General features: G+C 40.5%; 1 protein-coding gene across 1 annotated transcript in view; it reads right to left on the minus strand.

Annotated features, from left to right (window-relative positions):
• The window catches only part of CHN2 (chimerin 2), a 164139-nt gene extending 147948 nt beyond the window's left edge, over positions 1–16191 (minus strand). Inside the window, exon 1 of the mRNA XM_038173738.2 lies at positions 15775–16191. Within this exon, the coding sequence (XP_038029666.1) occupies positions 15775–15823 (49 nt within the window). The 5' untranslated portion in view covers positions 15824–16191. The remainder of the gene's footprint in view (positions 1–15774) is intronic.
• Positions 16192–20042: the final 3851 nt, after the last annotated feature.

A 20042-nucleotide genomic window follows, 5' to 3' on the forward strand; every position in this document is an offset into this window, starting at 1 on the left:
CTCATGCCCCCGAGCCATCCCTCTTGCAATATCTGAAAATAAATTCACTTTTGGGTAAAGCTCAGTCAGTGTTGGAAGAGTAAACACATACAAAAAGATTCAGAAACAGCATGGAAAATACTGTATTGTCATAAATGGAGCTCATGTCTGAAGGTTAAGGGAAATGTTCACTGACTCTGTTCCTTGCCTGGAATAGGCCAGAATCAACATGACAGCTTTTGAGTAAACGTATATCAACTCTACTACTAAATTTAAGCAAAATGCATCATTTTTATTTAAAGAACAAGTGTCTGCTCTTTGTTTCATTGTTTATGAAGTCTTTTACCTTCTTCAATTACTATATTTTAAAATGACTAATCCTGCTCCTCCCTCCTTTTTGACCAGACTGTCAACAATGTGTTATGATGTGATCGTTACCCCCTTTTTTTTTTTTGAGTCTCTAAAAAGATTTTTCAAAGAAAGCAAACAAATAAACAACAACAACAACAAAACATCTAAGTGTCAGGACTTTATTAAGCTTGTTTAGACCATATCAGTCCATACTTATTATGGCCCATTGATGCATACTCACCACCCACTAGCTCTACCATAGTCAGTTGTGACAGAGAGATGCTGGGGGAGTGCTCCAGATACTTATAGAAATAAATGTTTGAGTACTCTGGCTCCACATTAGATTTGTAATTGTACAGATTGTCATGCTAAACCACCTTGATCCCAATTCCAGACTGCAATAACTCACAACTGAAACCTCATTTCCCAGACTCCTTAGACACAGAAGAAGCTGGACACTCCCTAAGGCAGTGTCAGCTGAGGAAGGCGATGTTACACCTTAAGAGACACTTTCTGCTGTTTTAGAACCTGATAAAAACAAACAGAAACCAGATTTGACTGCCCAGATTCTACATTTAAAATTATTCTTCCTGTCAGGAACTATTATCTATTCCCTATCTATGATGTGCAGACACGTGTGCTTACACATTCACACATGGTTTTTACAGTTTGGACATTTTTAATGGATTTGTAACTGTAGGTAGTGTTGATACATGTACTAGGAAATTTTGACAGGACTGATAAAACCTCTGGAATCTGATTTATAAGTCACCCTGGAGGATACATTAAATCTTGCTAAAAGGAAGCTAAATGGGGAAGCTAACATAGTTAAACCCTTCCAGGCTGAATGGTAAACAGAGATACCATACTGGAGCCCAGAGCAAATATATGCCACCTATCAAAAAAAGATTTCAAAAAGTGGAAAAGGAAAACAGCAGAGCTAAACTGCAAGGTACCAGGGGTTATTGGAAGCAAGGAAACGTCCTTCTGGAAGCTGGAGTCATGTCCGAATGAAGGAAGTAGAAAGACTCAACAACTATAGCAGGTTAGATGAAAAAACAAATCAGAACAAAACAAAAACCAACAACCATAAATCCAAAGCAAACTGAAAATGCAATACAGCAAGCCAAAATACAGCCTGAGAAATGACTTGCAGAAGACATAAAAATTAACAACAACCTCTTTTTCATGTTTGAATTCATAGCCTACCACTCTGGCCAATAGATGATCAAGGCATAAAAGGAGCTCTCACAGGCCACAGCAGAAAATAATTGAGTATTTTGAGACGTGCACATAGAGAACACAGAGCCCAGGGAAGTCCCCAGAACAGAACACTTCTTTACGAGGGACTACATACATTTCACACTGAGGTTTCTGTGGAATTTACAGAACAAACACATGAAGGGTAACAACTGGTACGGATCAGATGATGTTTAGTAAAGACTTCATAAGAAACTCACGGGTGAAACAGCATTGTGACTGACTGTCTCTTAAAATTGTCTCATTATCTGAGGACAGGAAGAGGGCTAACATTATGTCAGTTTTATAAAGGGCTCCACAAAAAACTCCCAGTTACCTGACAGCTGGACATGGTAAATTGGTAGAAACTATTAAAAAGAACAATACTACCAGACACACAGATAATATAACATATAGCCTAGTCAGCACAGCTTGTTGACTTGTGGAAGCTTGGAAATTTGGCCTAAAATTTGTTTGTTTTCAAATAATAACCCCACTACAAAAGATTTTTTTCTTAGTATTTCAGAAAGCTGGTGCAGACCTGAAGGTAAACTCCTCATTCCTTCTTAAAGTTCCCTCAAATAAGAGCTGGCATCTCCCATTACATGGACTGCAGGATCTGCTAAATCACAGGATACAGTAAACTGAGCTGATTACGGAGTCCTACCCATAAGATCGCATTTCCTTAAATTTGTCACAACCTGGCAGATGATCAGAAAGAAAATGCCCTTACTCATAGGTTTACAGAGGCTTGGATATACAAAAAAATTCTGAAGTCATTTCTGCTTGACATCAGACTATCAGACTTGTATCTGCAAGTGAAATAAATACATTCATGGTAGGGGAAAAAATCTGTTAAAATATGCAAATGCTTTCCAACTTGCATGTCGTTGATACTTTGGAAAGGTTTTGTGCGCCCACGATGTTTCTCCTTTCAAGGGTAGTAGGGGACACGTCCAAATCACTACCTCAGCAGCTGCTATTCCAAATGGTACTCAACAGACTCAGAAATGAACAGCATCAACTTCTTCAAGTATGTATCAATGAATAAATCTGTTCTGAAACGTTTACTAGTGAAGAGTCTGATCATCAAGGATGGGGAAAATCAGTATCAGACTAAATAACTGTTGGAACACAAATGCAGGGTAGAATTGCTCCCATCACTGACGTTACTTGGAGTCACTTCACTGGTTTAAGCATAGTTCTATTCTAATCCCAAGCTTGAGCATGGCACATATCTACATTTGGAGGGAATGAGAAATATATATGAGAATGAGAATGAAAAATATATATGAGAAAGGAGGGAAAAGCAAAGAAATATAATTCAACTGTAGTGGGACAAAGCATGCCCTAAACTACTTTTATGAAGGGAACCACAACATATAGGAAATTTGTGACACTGTATTTTACCAAACAAAAGGAAAAAAAGGTTCTAAACATATCTCTTATATGGGCAAAACACCCCAAGTTACCTTCTAAAAATTGTGAATATTTATTGAAATATCTCTCTTTTAAACTTCATGTTGATTTTAGTTATAGCCCCTGGTAGTAAATAAGTGTTTTCATTTTTCTGTCATTTTTGTCCCCCAGTTATGAAACAGGTGCTGTGAGGCTTAGTTAAAAATTTACAGAATGATGAAAAAAAAAAAAAGATTAGAAAAATCCTGCTGAAAATATGCTCTTGATTATTACATAACAGCAGTAAATCCAGTACTTCGGAAGTTAACATATTTCTTACAAACCATAGACAGTGATGGACTTTCTGTAAGACACATCACTTTCAGACTAATTTGTGTACACTTCTGTTTTCTAGACACTCTGGAAGCTTTCAATCAATATACTATTGCCAGGAGTCAGCATGCAGTTTTCTAAAGCTGCTTAAGAGGTGAAGCTGAAAGCCTTTTCCTGTAAAGGGAATGTAAACTACATTACTCAGTTACACTTACACTTACAATCATTTTATATTGAGTTTTTTCATCTTTAATTTTTGAGAAGTCTGTTTTGATAAGCTTATTATGCATATTGATAAGACGGATCAATTGTTTTAAAAACTCAAACTGAACCAAACTGCCCCTCATTTTCACCATTTAGGCTACAGTACTTGCCAATAACTGTGAATAATATAAATTTTAAATTACACCCTTCAGTGAATATATTTATTACTGTCATATCTGCACAAGAGGAAGCAATTGCAAAACCAAGCGATGACACGTACTCATCAAACCAAAAGAGATCAAAGGAAGTGAAACAAATACAATACAGAGAATGCTTTCATGAGTCAAAGCCCTCTACAGCAGCTCTTTGAAGGTAATGTGCCTCCTCCTTAGTTAACAGAATTAAAGAAACGGCTGGAGGGAGTGGGGGGCATATTCTTGCTATTTTCCTAAAAATTCCTGCTGATATTTTCTTACGCATATACATGCATTCACTCAATACATGTAATTAATAACACTGTGCCAATTCTACACCCTTTTGACTGCAGTTTACACCAACTATGCTAATGCTTCCAGCATTCTTCAAGTTACAAGACTTTGGAACCCAAATTGTTGTCTAGTCTGCATTTACACAGTCATCAACCTGTTTTCATGGAAAAGCCACTGTCTCCTTATAAATACATCTCAGCACAAATAAAAATGCAGCAATTATTATATCGTGTTGTAACAACATTCAGCAATGCAGACCTCCAGCCCTGACTGTACTTTTTACATGCATGGTAGGAATTCTTCTAACTAATAACAATCTATTTTGTTTTGCAAAGTTTTACTGAAATGAATCAGCTTATCTTCATTCTGTTTTATCATTTTATTATTTGTTTTATTTGTTTAACCACAACACATTCAGGTCCTGTGCTAAACAACACCAAAATAAATAAAAGAAGAAAAAAAAACACCTTGAAAATGGCAGATTCAGATTTAAGTCTCTGATGACAGAAATGCATTCTTTCTCTGAAAAGAGGGAGCAACCAGCTTTCAAGAATACATCCAGCAGAAAGGCAAAAAGAAAAAAGGGGAAGCTTAGTGTTACTTGACAAATTAGTATAATTAATGCTATATTTCTCCTCCTTTTAAGTCAATGATCTACATTTCTTTAACTTAACAGAATAGTGTTCAGGGATAGCTATTCCAGAATATTTCTGTGTCTGAACATTATTGTGTCATTACAGCTCTTAAGACCATATGTTCAAATAATTTTAATGTGCAGATAAACCCATATATAAACTGTACATATCTGCCAAATTTTATAGTTCTAGCAGAAATCACACAGTATGCATTGACTTCTTAAGTCTCCAGTGCTTAAAGCTTTACTGTTACATTAATGATTAAAAATAATACCCTTAACCCTTTGTGGTTGCACTTAAAATTTATTTTTTTTAAGCTTTATTTTTAAAACCAGTGGTATAAAGCAATGTAATGGATTTGGGAGGAGATTTTTTTTCTTGATTGAATCAAGTAATCCATCACTTCTGAAAGGAAACAAAACAACTGTTTAGCAACATGACATAGCATTACCCAACAGCATGCACAGAAAACACTTTCCTTTTGTGTTCATGATACTTTTTCACACTGCATGAGAAATCACAAACTACAATACTGAAAGCCACCATGGCTATCACACCAGGAGCTGCACCAATGGAAATGTAGCTCTTGGAGTTCCACCTTAAACTTCCTATCCTTGACATTGCATTGTATCTATCATACATGTACCTAAAATGCTACTATTGCATAGGATGTTTCTTCAGTTTGAGGGTCAACTTTTAGTTCAATCACAAGAAGAATGGGTATTATCTCATTTTTCCACAATCAATAAGTGATTCTTTCGGATATATCTTGGACCTCCTCTGCTTGTCTGTTCCCTCAGAAATGCTTGATATGGCCTGAACCCAATGTGGACTAATGACACAATGTTTGTTAACACACCGTCAGTGCACCTAGGGCTTCTCTCTTTAACATGCTGAGATGTACTTATCTACTACCAAAATGCCTGGACTTCCTACATTAAAAACCTATAGATTTCTTCCTTGCTCACTGCCATGGTCTGACACAGCAGCCCATTTTACAAAGAGAATCCAGAAATCTGTACTTTCCAGTCTACACAACCTAAGTCAAAATATCCCATTCTCCTATCTGCATAATTTCAAAAAACTTAACTAGTTGGACATCTATATACCTCAGTCCTTCTCCAGTTCATCATTTTTATTTCTCAGGGGTTTGCAGGTTTAGTGCTGTTGTTAGTGTCATAACTGAAAAGGAGAAAAAAGCATTCTTGTCAATCACTATTTCCATAGCTTTAATTTGTCTCTGAGCCCCAGACACTCACCCATGAGTGCTGCAGTTTCATTCATGACAGCTACTACTATTTAAGTCATCACTTACTTTTATTCTCTGAACTTAAGCAAAATTTCCAACACATATTGATATGTCAGACTCAAATCAGCATGGTCAGAGAAAGCTTAAAATTGAAATTTGTCCTTCTGTTTTGTTTAGACATCAAAAAGTTCAATATTCTTTCAGTAAATAATTTTGTCAACACAGAACAACCTAACTGTGTGCTTCAGATTGCAAAATAAAACAAATAGAGAGCTATCACAGCATGAAGCCAAAAGCCGTCTATCATCTTGGTTTGCCTGGCAAGAGATCAGGAGTTATGGAGAGCATGCTCTCTTGAGAAACAGGTATTTATACAAATTATGTATAATTTAAGTCTTGTACATAATCCTTGGAAATACATCATCAATGAATTGACATATTCTATATATATGATACAAATTCATCAAATATTAAATATGTTATGTACCAGTACTTGGAGGAGGGGAGGTTTCCTGTGTAGCCTATAATAATTTGCCCCATCATAACAACAGATGCTGCTTTAACGGAAACTGCATAAAAATACTCAGAGAAGCAACCACCCAATCCAGTAAGCTGCTGATTTAGTACCTTAGTGCAGTGGGAACAGAAGGTACCAAGCAGCTTGAAGGGTCAGGACTGAATACCTTGTGCTCATAAAGGGGTTTTCATTGAAAAACAAAATCATTTACAAACAATTAATTCAGCTTTATGACACTTCCATGCACTAAAGAATAATAAAAAAGTAATGGATTTTACAGAAATTTGATTGCAACATTTATTTATTTTTATTTTTTTTTAATTTTTTTTTGTAAAGCCCTAAATCTTGGAACCTTATATAAAAAAACTCTGCTCTAGCTCTTAGAGGTTCATTAATGCCTAGCCTTAATACATGAATCAAAGAGACTGAAATGTGATCAAACTAGAGCTGGATCATAAATCCATCTGGGTTGTATATACATAGAGCAAAGAAAAGAATGGAAAAGCTTTTCGTTCTGAAGAAGAAAGAGGATTTTAGACAAATCTGATTGTTTTGGCTTTAACTGATTTTTGTGCACTGAGTTAACAACATAGCACAGAGAAGTTAGACAACTTTCTTCCTGAGTTGCCAAGGCAGAAACAGGTGAATGCTCCATGTTCCATTATTTCTATACACTGTTCTATGTAGTACACCCTTAATAAGATCTTCCCATCACAACTCTTCGCAACATAGGAGTTGTTCTTTTTTGTTGTTGCTGTTTGTTTGTTTTCCAGTTTGTTTGTTAAAACTGGAACAATGAATGTCATCACCCCATATTTCAAGCCCCAAATTTCTCCTATCCTTTAGAAGCTGTTGGCTGTAGAAAGCATGACCTAGAAGTGCTGACTCAGCAGTAACTCTACCCGCTATATTTGTAAGAACAGCAACAGCAGGTCAGATGGGTAGATTATCTCCCACAGTGACTATCAGTGGACACCTAAAGAAGAGTAAGAGGATATGGCAGGCATATAGTGTATATACTTCACCCGTGCAGTTTCCCAGCCTCCATACAGCTCATGGACTTTAGACAGAAATGATAAAATATATTTCATTCTGAATGAGGCAGTATTTCAGCCACACACAAAAATACTACTGCCTTTAACAGCAACTGCGTACATTCCTTGGAAAAGTTGAAAATGGAGGATTTGCCTGGGCCTCTCATGATTTCCTCGTCCTCTCCTCATTGCTTTGGGGCACACCAATCTAGTTTATTAGGGAATTAAGGTGGATTCAGTGCAGCTTCACATAGCAGGAAAATATTACAACATAGATTCAGTGTCTTTTGATAGAAAATTTAATGTTTAAATAGCTGGTGGATTCCTTTTGCTTTTGAATAGAGTATAGGCCCTCCAGAATTTTGCTGGTACAGAACCGTATTCTCCCAGGAACTTCTGCCTGCCTTTGTGATGGCCATTCCCAGTATGAACATTGATGACACATGCTTTTCATTTTTCTTTCTTGACATAAAATGAAGCCAAACATTTAACCAATTGATCTGCCAAGACAAATTTTTAGCAATTAAACATCTGCTCAACAAGCTGAATCTCATTTACAAACTAAGTTCTCTAACTCTAGCATCTGATTTTCTTCTTTGATGAAATAAAAAAACATAACACCACAAACACACTTCCACCACTAAGACACTTCATAACTTTTTTTTTTTTTTTAAGCTAAGAGCATTGTTTAAACACAAGAAGGTGAGAAGAAAGGAGAGGAATACCTTCATGACAAGCTCGTAAGAAGAAATTCATAAATATGACTTGACACATAGGTCATAGTAGGTGACGTGTGATTTCCTGACAGTAAGAAAGGGCCCACCTAATACTTTCCACACTGTCAGTATCAACACTATAACTGAGACACCTTGTCTAGGGGGAATCAGACTGCCTGATAAAGATATCCTCCGAAGAGATGTCTTATTTACTGAACTAATTGTTTTGCGATGACCTTGATCAATAACAACAGGAGTGAAGCAAGGGACACTTGCACATTCTTCTGCATTTTAAAAGCCCCTTAATTTGTCCTTACCTCACCAAATGCATGACACCAAGTTTCAACCCCATCACCAGCAAACTTTAAAGCACATCAGTGTTACAAGGACATTATTGTAGCATCAGTTTTCTGGTACCAGAACTACAGTCACTCTCCAGCCCTGGGATTTGGATTATTGCTGAGTAAAACAGGGTGATGAAACTATTATTGCTGAACTGTGCATGATTCATAGTTTGTAATAACTGCCTCCAAATATAAAATTCGAATTTACATTCTCATAATCAAAGGTCAGAAAAAGACAGCAAGAATGGGTTATTATTCCTAGCAGTTAAAGCTATACGTTTACACAAGCTACTGTATGTAATTCTTAGACAAACTGTGACTACACCTGTGAAGAATGTGACATACACAGAACTACAGGTTTAAAGCTTCTTGTATAAATCCTGCTACATTTCCCTGCAACAAAAGCTTCTTCATGCAATATTAATGTGCCATTCCTTAACACACAGTTCTCCAAATATTTAATCTCTGAAGTATCTCTTCCTTTTGTAGGAGAGAAGAGCAAACGACAACAGACTGGCTCCCCAGCATGGGAATGCCTTCTGCCAGCACTCAGCCTTGCAACCGAGGCAAACCCTGCTACCCTGCTATGGCTGCCCTTTAGCCAAAGGGATGCTTTGGTTGCATATATAAAAAAAGCAACTCAACAAAAAACGTATTTCTTCACATAAAACATCAGGTTAAAAACTTATCTACGCATGATAGTAGCCAAATGATTATAATTTGAAAAGTGAAACCTTGTGAAACGCTATGGGTGCAGCTATACAGGAGGAATGTGTGTATTGTAAAATATTCTTTCCTATCATTGCTCAGTGTTTGGCATAGCTAAGCCTTCTTAAAAACATCAAACAGAAGGCAAGGACTAGTCAATTGAACTGGTATCCAAAAAGGTCATCATAATGACAGCATGAAAGACTGTTTGTCTGATCCTACACATATGCCTCTGAAACAAGCAGATCCATAAGAGAAATAAGACTTTTGCTTCACCAAGTACAAATATAAGCTAAATTGTGAAGCAGAGATGTATTATACCAGTTTCCACTATGTTTTATTCTCAGTAATCACAGTCTACATATTCAGCAGCTAACTGTTGGATCAATCATTACATCAGGATGGGGTACTTTGCCATTATTCCCTTTTGAATTTTCATTATTTTTAATAAGAATGGTGAGTTCTTTATAATCACCAAATACAAAAGACTTCAGCTTTAATTTAGAACAAGAACACCCTGGCCAGCAGAAGCTTGGCATAAGGAACAGGAAGGAAAAAAAAAAAAAAAAAAAAAAGCACTCTTATTGCCCTTTTAAAAATCAGAAGTAGCACCTTATCAGCATAATGGCAGCGTTATTTAAATAGCTTTCATGTACCATTTTCACAACACTACTTCTACTAGATCATTGAGAATAAACATCTGTTTTCATTTACTAATCTTTTTCCCCAATTAGAATCTCTCTGAATCTGTGTACAATAGTAATTTCATTTCTTCTCACTTACTAGCATCTTAATTAAAATCAGCTTGTGTTGACTTTCATTTTTATAATATATCTGCCTATTTCACATCATAGCACCTTCATGACCCCTAGAGAGTCATGAGCCTTTAATATTTTATTTTGACCTTGTTAAGTTACCAGAACCATCAAAGATTTTTCTTCTTTCCTCAGTAAGCCATTTTTTATCCTGAAATGCACAGTATGTGTGAAAATACATAGTTGAGAACTATGCTGCCTTTGAACAACATATCTCTGTTCATTTATGAAAAAAGCAATTTGTTGCTTTTCAATTTATGACAAGAATGAGTTTTCAAACCATAAACTTCGTTATTAATTTAGGATCACTGGTTAAATGATACTTAAATGCCTTTTTCTGTGAGCTTCAGGACAGAAAAATATAGTTTTCAATTTTCAATTTAAAAAAAAATCACCAATAACTGGTGATTTTAAAAGAAGAATTTATAACAGTCATCTTTTATATAGATACCACAGTTTACAAAAGCCAAAGGTTTGTAGGGAGAATAGGCATCTTAGAACAGCTCATTATTCTACACAGCCAAAAAGTAAAAATATCTAGACAAGACACACAAGTCCATCTCCAGGCCTGCAGCAGAAAGCTCACCTGTGAGTTTCCAGCTCAGTCATCTGGCCTAGTGACGGGTATTACCTGGGACACACACAGCACATGAAGAAGTCTCAGACAAGGCGGGAAGAGGAAAGGTGCACTGCTATCCCTTCAGCATCCATGGCTTCTCTGGCACCTGAAAATTTATCTTTGGAGCTCTGGGTACACCAGCATATATTTTTATATTTGCCTTGTAAAGGCAAAGATTTTGGCATAGTCTGAGTCCTGCTGGAAGAGAAAGCCTAGTGGCACACCTCCTTATAGCAGACTTGCATTTACACTTGCCTTCAGTGTGGATGTGACTCTCTCTCTTACTTGACAAGTCCAAGCTCTCTAACCCTCCCGCCCACTACAGGGAGACTATCTGGCAGAAGGCTTTTCAAGCAGAGCTCTTTTCAGAAGAACTCAAAGTCTTGAAGGCAGCTAGGATTTCCAGCCACTTTGCTAGCTTAGGATGGCACAACAGCGTGGAGCCGGAGACAACCGACACCCATGAATATGACTGCATGGAGACTGGTTGGGAAGCATGATGGATTTTTTTGTTCCTCAGAAAACTAGAGGAGAGGTACAGAGGTGTCTTCAACCAAGACTGAATTCAAATTCCACAAAGTGGAGCCTGAAGTTCATCTATCATGAACAATCAGTATTTGGCTGCTGGGTAAACTGGAGACAGGTGGTGATGAAGGGGGAGAAGTAAAAGGTTTGACAGAAAAAGATGAGAAATTTCATAAATAAATAAATAAATAAATAAGATCAAAATGAATGAGAATAAGGGTCAGCACCAAGATGGGGAGCAGCAAGAAAATAGGTCTATTTTAAATTGAAAGCAGCATGAAGGAAAGCACAGAAACATGCACAGTTCTCTTTCAAGGACAGGATAGCAAGAAAAGATACCACTTATGGTTGAATCAGCATTTCAGCTAGAGAAAAGCACAAAATTTAAGGGGCTTGCAAGGCATAAAGCTAACAGATCACCTGGGCATTTGCTATAAAAGAGATTGTGGGAAAATGAAGTGGAATTCCCAATGAAAGTAATTATAATTTGAGCAGTTCGTATGCTTTGCAGATTTACCCAAGGTCCAAAGAAGAATACTTAATTTAACTGCTTAGCAGATCCACCTTCTTCCCTCTGCATGGTATATCCTTTCCACCCCCCCCCAGACACATTTAAATGCAAGAGTTAATATCCAAAGAGCAGCATAGGTTCTGTCTCCAAAAGAAGAGAGTTATATATGGAGAAATGCAACACAAAAATCCACTGCTCTTTCCTCTAGATTTTCTTGCCACCAGCTGCTAGCTTATTGAAAAAAAAAAACACATCATAGATTCCAGTCAGATGGGCTCCACGATGAGTACCTAGTGCTCCTGAACTATGATTAGCCTCCTCCTCACAGCAGCTCTTGGGACCAGCACCAAAACCACTAACTCTGAAGAAGAGACAGGTTCACAAGCTGCGAAAGTAAAGGAGCAACACATCCCTAAGTACTAATACTTGCATTAACATTAGTTTGTATCTCATAGGTCTCCAGGCATGTGGACACCCCATCTGCAACAGTTCCAATGAGCCACCCTGCCATGCCACTTTGTAGGCAGTGCTTACAAATGACTGCTCCAGGACAGAAGGAAATTCTGGTCTTAACACAGACACAACTTCAAGTGGTTCAAGTTCAAGTTCAAGGTCTAAACCCCACTTGCACCTTCACAGAACCGTAGGTGGGAAGGCAAAATATCTATGCCATAAAATTCTTGGCCAGCTTTCTCACATGACATGTTTTTGTATTGTTTAGCATTTTGACTTGTTCAACATTCTTATTGACATGAACTGGCAGGAATCAAAACAGAAACACGATGAGGCAAATGGTCATTTGCAGAAACAAATTCCCATGTTTCAGCACCAGTGTTCATGAACTGACATTTTCCCCCCTGCCCAGGGCTTCATGGGGCTACAATATAGATGTGCTTACCAAAACAATGAATGTGTGTTTTTAAAAAAGAAGAGTAGAGATGAACATTAAAAAACAGAGAACTATACATATTTTCAGAAAGGTATGTAAGAGATGGAAAAAATCATCCCTTTAAAAAAAAGGGAATGAAAATTCCCATCTGCCATTCAAACGCTAATTCCCACTATTATCACTCAGTCAATAAACCCTTTTACTTCTTATAAGACAGATTCTAGCTAACCCTTGCCTTTCCATACAGGTAGTAGAGCCTAAACGAAATCTTAGGAAGCACCTTAGGATGCTTAGCACCGCACTGTGTTCAGATGTGTTCAGATGGACCAGAATCTGGCTATCAACCAGCTCAACACGCACTCATGCATATGCCCCCTTCCTACAAGCTAGTACCCTGACAAGTACCCAGAAGAAATTAAGACTTGATTGTTAATTATCACATTGTAGTGCTCAAAACTAAACACATATATTATAGACACTACTTTCTGGACTTCTGTTGTTACCTCAAAACAAGAGCAAACCCTGGCAGTGCTCTCAAATTTGAATTATTTATATGCTCTCAAGAAGAACAGTCCTATTTATTTTCAGAATGTTTGTATATGGGTGTATCTTAAGATACATATATATGCACACGTATAAATATTTTTTTCTTTTTTTTTTTTCTGAAGCTAAAAATGTATTTGCAAGTAGGATAATAGTTCCTAGATTATATCAAGATCTGAATTAGATAAGCAATGTTTTAATTTGGCTTCAGAAGTTCTGTGGGAGGTGGACAAACACTACACTGCTCCTAGAGATGGACAAATGATCCAGCAGCACATTATGTAGCTTGATCAAGGCCAAGCATCAAGTCAGTGGTAGAGCTGAGTTCTGCAGCTTGGTGTTCTCCTATCAGCCATGAACTTTATTTCTATTAGTAAAGTGTAGTGTATTGTTATAATCTTCCCTCTTCTCCTGAGTAGAAATAATTATGTCATTTGGAAGTCTTCATACTGGTAAGTTAAACATACACATAAATTCTACCAAATTAAATTTAAAAGCAAGACTGTTTGGTAAGATTATGTAAAAAAGTATGCTCTAAGACTTGCTGAGTTCTGAGAACTGAAACCACAGACAGACAAAATACAGCTGCACATAGTCAGATATGGTGTGTCTGCTAATATTGGAAACTTCAGCATGCTGCAGCAAATTTAACTTCTGATTAGTACATATAAAGAAAAAAAAAAAAACACACCACAGACAGAATGCACTGGGGAAAAAAAAAAAGGCACTCCAACTTTGTAAAGTCTGAAAGTGAAGGGTATTCTGTTATTTTATGAAGCACTTGACAATATTTATTAGTTGCATTACTGTGGCATCTAAGAGCCCCAAGCGTGGGCCAAGGCTCAGCTGTTCTTGTCCTTGCAAAAAAATACAAACCAAAAGATAGACCACAAACCACTGAAGGCTGTAGCAAAGGGCTTCATACAAAGCAGAGAGCTGTCAAGAGCCAGCCCCCCTAACTTTCAAGTATGTGCATCTGTTCAGAGCTCAGTTCCCAGGCTAGACGCTAAGCTTGGTGCTGATTCACCTAACTGCAGGTGAAGGCACCTCGAGTTAGCCAATATCAAATGCCCAGACTTACGTTTCTGAACTCCCACTCTTCTTTTCAGATCAGGCATTTGAACCCAGACTGCAAGGGCTCAGTGTTGGATGGATCCTGGGGCCTGACTCAGTACAGCCAGAGGGGATTCAGAAGCCTGTGCTGAGCAGTGTTTCTCAGAGGCTGGCACAACGTGCCAGAAAGTCTTGGAGACTCATGGAGCACAGAAGCAAAGCACACAGGGAACAGGCTTCTGCAGCTTAATGCTTAGATCACCAAGGAGGAGAATCATGGGTTCCAATCCAGCTTTTTAGGGTTATTTCTAAGTTTTTCACATAACAGATGTAAAAATCACATACACAATCCATCAAATAAAAGTCACATTTCCTGGATGAGGACCTTAACTAGTAGGCTACTGAGTTGGGTTGACTCTTGCTTGTTTTCATTCCGGTCTTGCGACTCTTGCATCATGAATGTGAACACAACACAATTTCTCATGCCTACTTCTTTTACGTGCTTTCTGGTTAAGGCAATCAGGGCTTGCAGTGTTAGTGTTTGCTAGTAAAAGGGTTGGAATAAATATGTATTTTAAGGAGCCAGTTCCTTCTTTGGATCTGGCTGTAAGTGGCACATACTGGAACAGGGACACATATAGTAAGTTGTGTAAGTCATACACCATCTTTAAAAGAAACATTTGTTCATTGCTTTTTAAATTTATTTATATTTTCTACAGTTGTATTGATAGCCAAAGGAGCTTGTCTGCTTTTCACAGCACATATTGCTATGTTTAAAAAGAGCTTTTACAAATTCTCAGTCTGGCACCTCACATAAAACACTGAGTCACAAGTCCTTTGAACCCCAAAGTTGTTCATCCCTCTATTTACTCCTTCAGCCCAATAAACGCCAGGATAACGCTGAGGATATGCTCCCTGCCAATTCCTTCGGTCTACTATCACTCACACATTAAAATAACAACTCAATGAGCTAAGAAGCAGACGGCGGTACTATTATACCAAGGCTTTCCATTTCAGACCGCCTCGCTCACAGACGCAACTTTTCTGTTTCCCGGCGTTAGGCGGGATGCCAGCCCCATGCCACCACCACCGAGCCCCAGGGCACGCAGCGCATCCTCAGCCCCCCGCACGGCCCCCGCGCCTGTAATTTATTTTATATTTTCACCCGGAGCGTTTTTAGCTAGTTACTGAGTTCCTTTTCAACCGGGAACCAGTTGCGGGTATTTTAAAGTGGTTCGAAACGCCCTGGGTGCCGCGACCCCCGGCCGGGGGGAGCCCCAGTGGCAGTGCCCTGCGAGGGGCGCGCTGTGCCCGGGGGGAGTGCAGGGGGGCGAGGCGGTCCCCGAATGTCCCCCGGCCACCCACTGCCCCCCAAAACGTGCCCGTGAGAGCCGGAGGGCTCTCCCCGTGCCCTGCCGAGGGGGTGGCTGACACCCCCCTCTTTGACCCCACACAAAAGCAGGGGGGGAAAGGTTGGAGGGGGGTGCGAGCCGAGCCCCACCGCCCCCGCAGGGGGATCGGGGAGAACAGGGGGGGGCATCTCGGCGGAGCCCGGGGCGGGCGGGACGGCGAGCTGCGGACAGGTAAAAATGGAAGGAGGGGAGACACCGCTGGCGAAACTTACCGGAGGAAACGGACGAGCCGGACAGACTGGAGTTACTGGATGCTGCCATGGTCCCTCCTCCTCCTCCTCCTCCTCCTCCTCGCCCCTTAGCTGCGAGCCCCGCGCGGTGCCCCGCTGCCGCCCGGCCGCTGCTGCCGCCAGCCCATGGCCAAGTGCCGCCGCCCGCGCCCCGCTTCCTGCGCCGCCGGGGAGCGGCAGGCGGCGGAGCCCCGCCGGGGCGCTGCCGGCCGCGCCGCGGGGCTGGGCTGGGCGAAGCCGCTCGGAGGGGCCGGCAAAAGACCCCGCGGGGCTTCCAGCGCCCCTCTCCGCACGGGGAGCGGGGTCACCTCGCGGCGGGGACGGGAGAGCCGCCCTGCCTGCCTGCCTGCCTGCCTGCGCCTTGCCTTGCCTTGCCTCGCCTTCCCTCCTCCTCCACCTCCTCCTCCTCCCTTCCCTTCCCGTCCCTTCCCTTCCCCGCCTCCTGGCGGGCAGCGCTGACAGCCCGCCGGGGGGGACCCGCCGCCGCTCCCCCCGCGCACACAAAGGAAGCGGCGGCGGGCAGGGGGGGTCCCGCTCCGGTGAGTCCCGGTGGCCCCACCGAGCAGCGGCCGAGCCCCAAACCTGCACGGGGCTGGTGGCCGGAGCTGATCCTACCCGGTGCCGGTGCCCGTGCCCCCGCCGGAGCCTGTTGAGCGCCTCGGCACGGCGCTGCCGCCGAGGGGGGCTCTGCGCCCCCATCAGCGGGGCTGCGCACCTGGGGCAGGGCATGTGGCAGCCCTTTGTCTGCTTGCTGCTTTCCTCCTCCGCCTGGCACCTCTCACCCTCACTTTTCTTCATTTTTTTTTTTTTAATTTTTATTTTTCCGCACATGGCTTCCTTTTTCTTAAAAAAGAAGCCCACACCCTCCCGCTCCCGGGCTCTCACTGCCGCTCCCCGGCTCTCACTGCCACTCCTGGGCTCTCCCTGAGCCCTGCAGGGGCCGCAGGTGGTGTGGGGGGGCGACCGCAGCTGGGGCCCGGCGGCTCGGGGAAGGGGGGGGAGGAGAAGACACCCCCCCGGGGGTGCCTGTCAGCCGTGCTGAGGGCACTGGCCTGCCTCTTAATGGGCGACTTCCTAAGAGGACGAGCCAAGAAAGCATCAGTTGAAAGCTCCTCTCTGCTGACCGCTCTTTATGTTCCCTTCGCAGCGCTTTATTGCCAGCCAAAGCTTCCATCTCATTTTATTAAATGAGGGCAAAAAGGCAGCAGGAAGGTGGTCAGCTGTCAGATGGTTGTCAAAAGCCGAGCGGCATGGCAAGTCCTGTTGGCATGTGATCTGCAAGAAGCCTCTAACCCATTTGCCTTGATGATGATTTATGAAAGCCTTCCATGTTTCATAACAGAGAGGCTATAAAATAAAGTTACTTCGGGACGAGTGAGGAATCGCATTAAAGTTTCCCCGGCAAGTCAAGCCCTATCCACCCAGCCGCACAGCTTTCCAATGATCGTGCAAACTGCGTGCCCTGGCTGTCACCCGCACCCAGCCCCTTCCCCTCCTCCTGGTGCCAAAATAAAACCCGGGCTCGCTGCACCAGCCAGCCGGGTCCCACGTCTCCTCGGGAAAAAAGGTGTCGAGACCCCCTCTAGCGGCCAGCGCACAGCCGGTGCCCGCCATCCCCGCAGCCCCGGCCGGCAGCGGTGCGGGGCTCCGACCCCATCGGGAGTCCCGCATGGAGCTCGGGGGCGCGTCTGGTGCGACTTGCTTTTCCAGGCTTGCTTTTGTAATGGTAGTTCACGCCATGTGAGAGGCAGAAACCTTTACAACCAGCTTTGGCGCTAACTCTTATTAATCTGGAAATTACCGCCTGACACACAGAAAAATGCTACAGGCGTGTCACTGCTTTTTGGTCCTTGGCCAAATATTTTGTGTCACGCGTTTTAAAGATTAAATGCTGGGGAAAAAAAAAAAGAAAAAAAAAAAAGAGAAAGACAGAGGGTTCTTTTGTCTTCTGGATTAGGTCATAAAAGGAGGCTGAAACCTGGGATGTTGAAAAATATTGTAGTATGCTATGCAATATGGTAAATGTCAAGACTGTAATGGTAAATTGTTCACTCATAGAGTACATCATGTTATGAAGTGGTATTCACTCATCTCTTACATGTTTATTTTTTCTGCTCCTCCTGCTGTATCTTTCTTTCTAATTTGTCTCCTATAGTCTGTCACATGTCTTCATTTTTCTTCTTCATAATCCTGCACTCATCTGTTTCCAGAAACAGTCAGATAACTGTGTCATATGATTGGGGACATACAGTGTTGTTAACAAAACTAGTAGAATCCGTGGGAAAGATACCCCAGACAAAAAGAAAGAGGGTGCTCCCTAACCTCTTAACTGGAGCATGCTATGAAAGTAGATATTGAAGGACCTCAAGAAGTGATTTTATATTCATACATATATATATTTACTTTTAATGAATATTGCAAAAATAAATCTACCTGCATACTTGTCCAAAATTACATTCCATTTGTACCATCTGAATGTATAGTGCTTAAGACTTTGCTTATTGTTAATGTTCTGGTGATAAAATTTAGTGGACTGTTCCTGGCAATAGTAAATAACAGATGTTAGAGAATATTAGTTGAATATTCATGCTCCTGGTTTTGATCACTTACACTAGAGATCTGATCCTAGATAATGTTTTTATCCTTACAGGGAAAAGAAACCATTCCTTTTACCTATCTATTCACTCAGAATAAAGTGGATTTTGATCCCCGAATTTAATCATATTTCTAAATATTAGACCAGAAATATTTAGCAAATAATATTTAAGTAATTTGGTAAATCATATTTTTAAAAGAGAAAAAAATAATTCTGCTGAGATTTTGTAGAGAGAAAAGAATTTTCATGATTAATTTTAAATGATCTTTCCAGCCATAAATCAAGAGAGGAATTTTGTCAGAAAATGACTACTCTGGGTATTCCAATAAATACAAATGAAGTATTTTCTGAACAAAGTCCTTGAATATGGAAATGTCTGGTTACAAATTTGAAGGCAAATTTTGATATCTTTGTGATAATAGTAGGCATGAGGTTAGGTAACCTCAATTTCCGCAACATTTAAAAGTAGATTAATAAAGTTAAGTGAAATGTCCTTTAGATTAAAAGAAACTTTTACATTTCAAGACAGGATGGCCTTTTCCTTGGGAGCAGCAAAGAACAAGAAAATTAGAGGGAAATTACTAGATAAAAGGGAAAGCAAATCTGGAAGAACCAAAAGTAGCCTTGTTAAGTGTACAAGTGCAAAGTGAAGGCAGTGCAGTTAAATCCCAGTTTTATTTTGCAGAAATTGTGAACAGATTCTGTCCTCATCTAATTTGTGCAGGGTCTGGCTTTATCCATTGCTAGAAGTGGGAACACTCAGATAACAAGAATAAACTATAAATTGTAGACTGCATACTCTCTTTGATGTAGACTGTCCACAGGTTTTCTGCACCTGTATGCTTCATAAAAATCTGATAAAAATCTCTCTTTACACTCCTGATGGAACTTGATGATACTATCAGCTTGCATAGCTGAACTTTTATGAGAAGCCCCATCTCCCAGAAGTTTTGGGTTACTCAGTAAAATGACATTTCCCTATATATGGTCTTAGAAACCCCACATGTATGGACATTGCCATTGACATTAACAGTGACTTGCAGAGGGGAAATATCAATCTATGCTTTGTATTACAAATGAGAATGATTTGTAGGCTTCTCTGTTTTCTTTCCTGGGGAAGATTTCTTGAAGCTTACCTTGCTTCTAGAATCATTCAATGCAGTTTTTAATGACAGAGTTTCAACATATATATATATATAGAGAGAGAGAGGGAGAGAGCACTTACCTAGGGATTAGGAAGCTTACCAAATCAGCTCTTGGACTCTACTTAAATTCTGAAGAAGTGACTGTCTGCCTGAGCTAGCAATATAATATTTAAAATAACATTATACTTGCTGTTGAAAAGTATTCCAAATGCTAGTAGACATGGGAAGCCCAAAGTAATAGTTGGAAGATTACAGGAACCCTAAAGCATTGCTGCTGTTTCCAAAGAAATCCATGAAAATATCTAAAAAGTTTCTCCAAACTGTTAGTGGATTATATTATTTCTGTACCTTTCTTTAATTATCCATTGTCTTACTTTTACAGAGTAGGATTCCTGTTCAAACCGGAGTTTATGCACATTTTGTTCTCAAATAACTAATAATGAGTAAATACTACAGAATTGCAGCAAGTAGCACAAGACCTATTGATCCCAGCAAAAACCTAAGTGATG

Source organism: Anas platyrhynchos, chromosome 2 (assembly GCF_047663525.1).
Source record: "Anas platyrhynchos isolate ZD024472 breed Pekin duck chromosome 2, IASCAAS_PekinDuck_T2T, whole genome shotgun sequence".
Taxonomy (NCBI): Eukaryota; Metazoa; Chordata; class Aves; order Anseriformes; family Anatidae; genus Anas; species Anas platyrhynchos.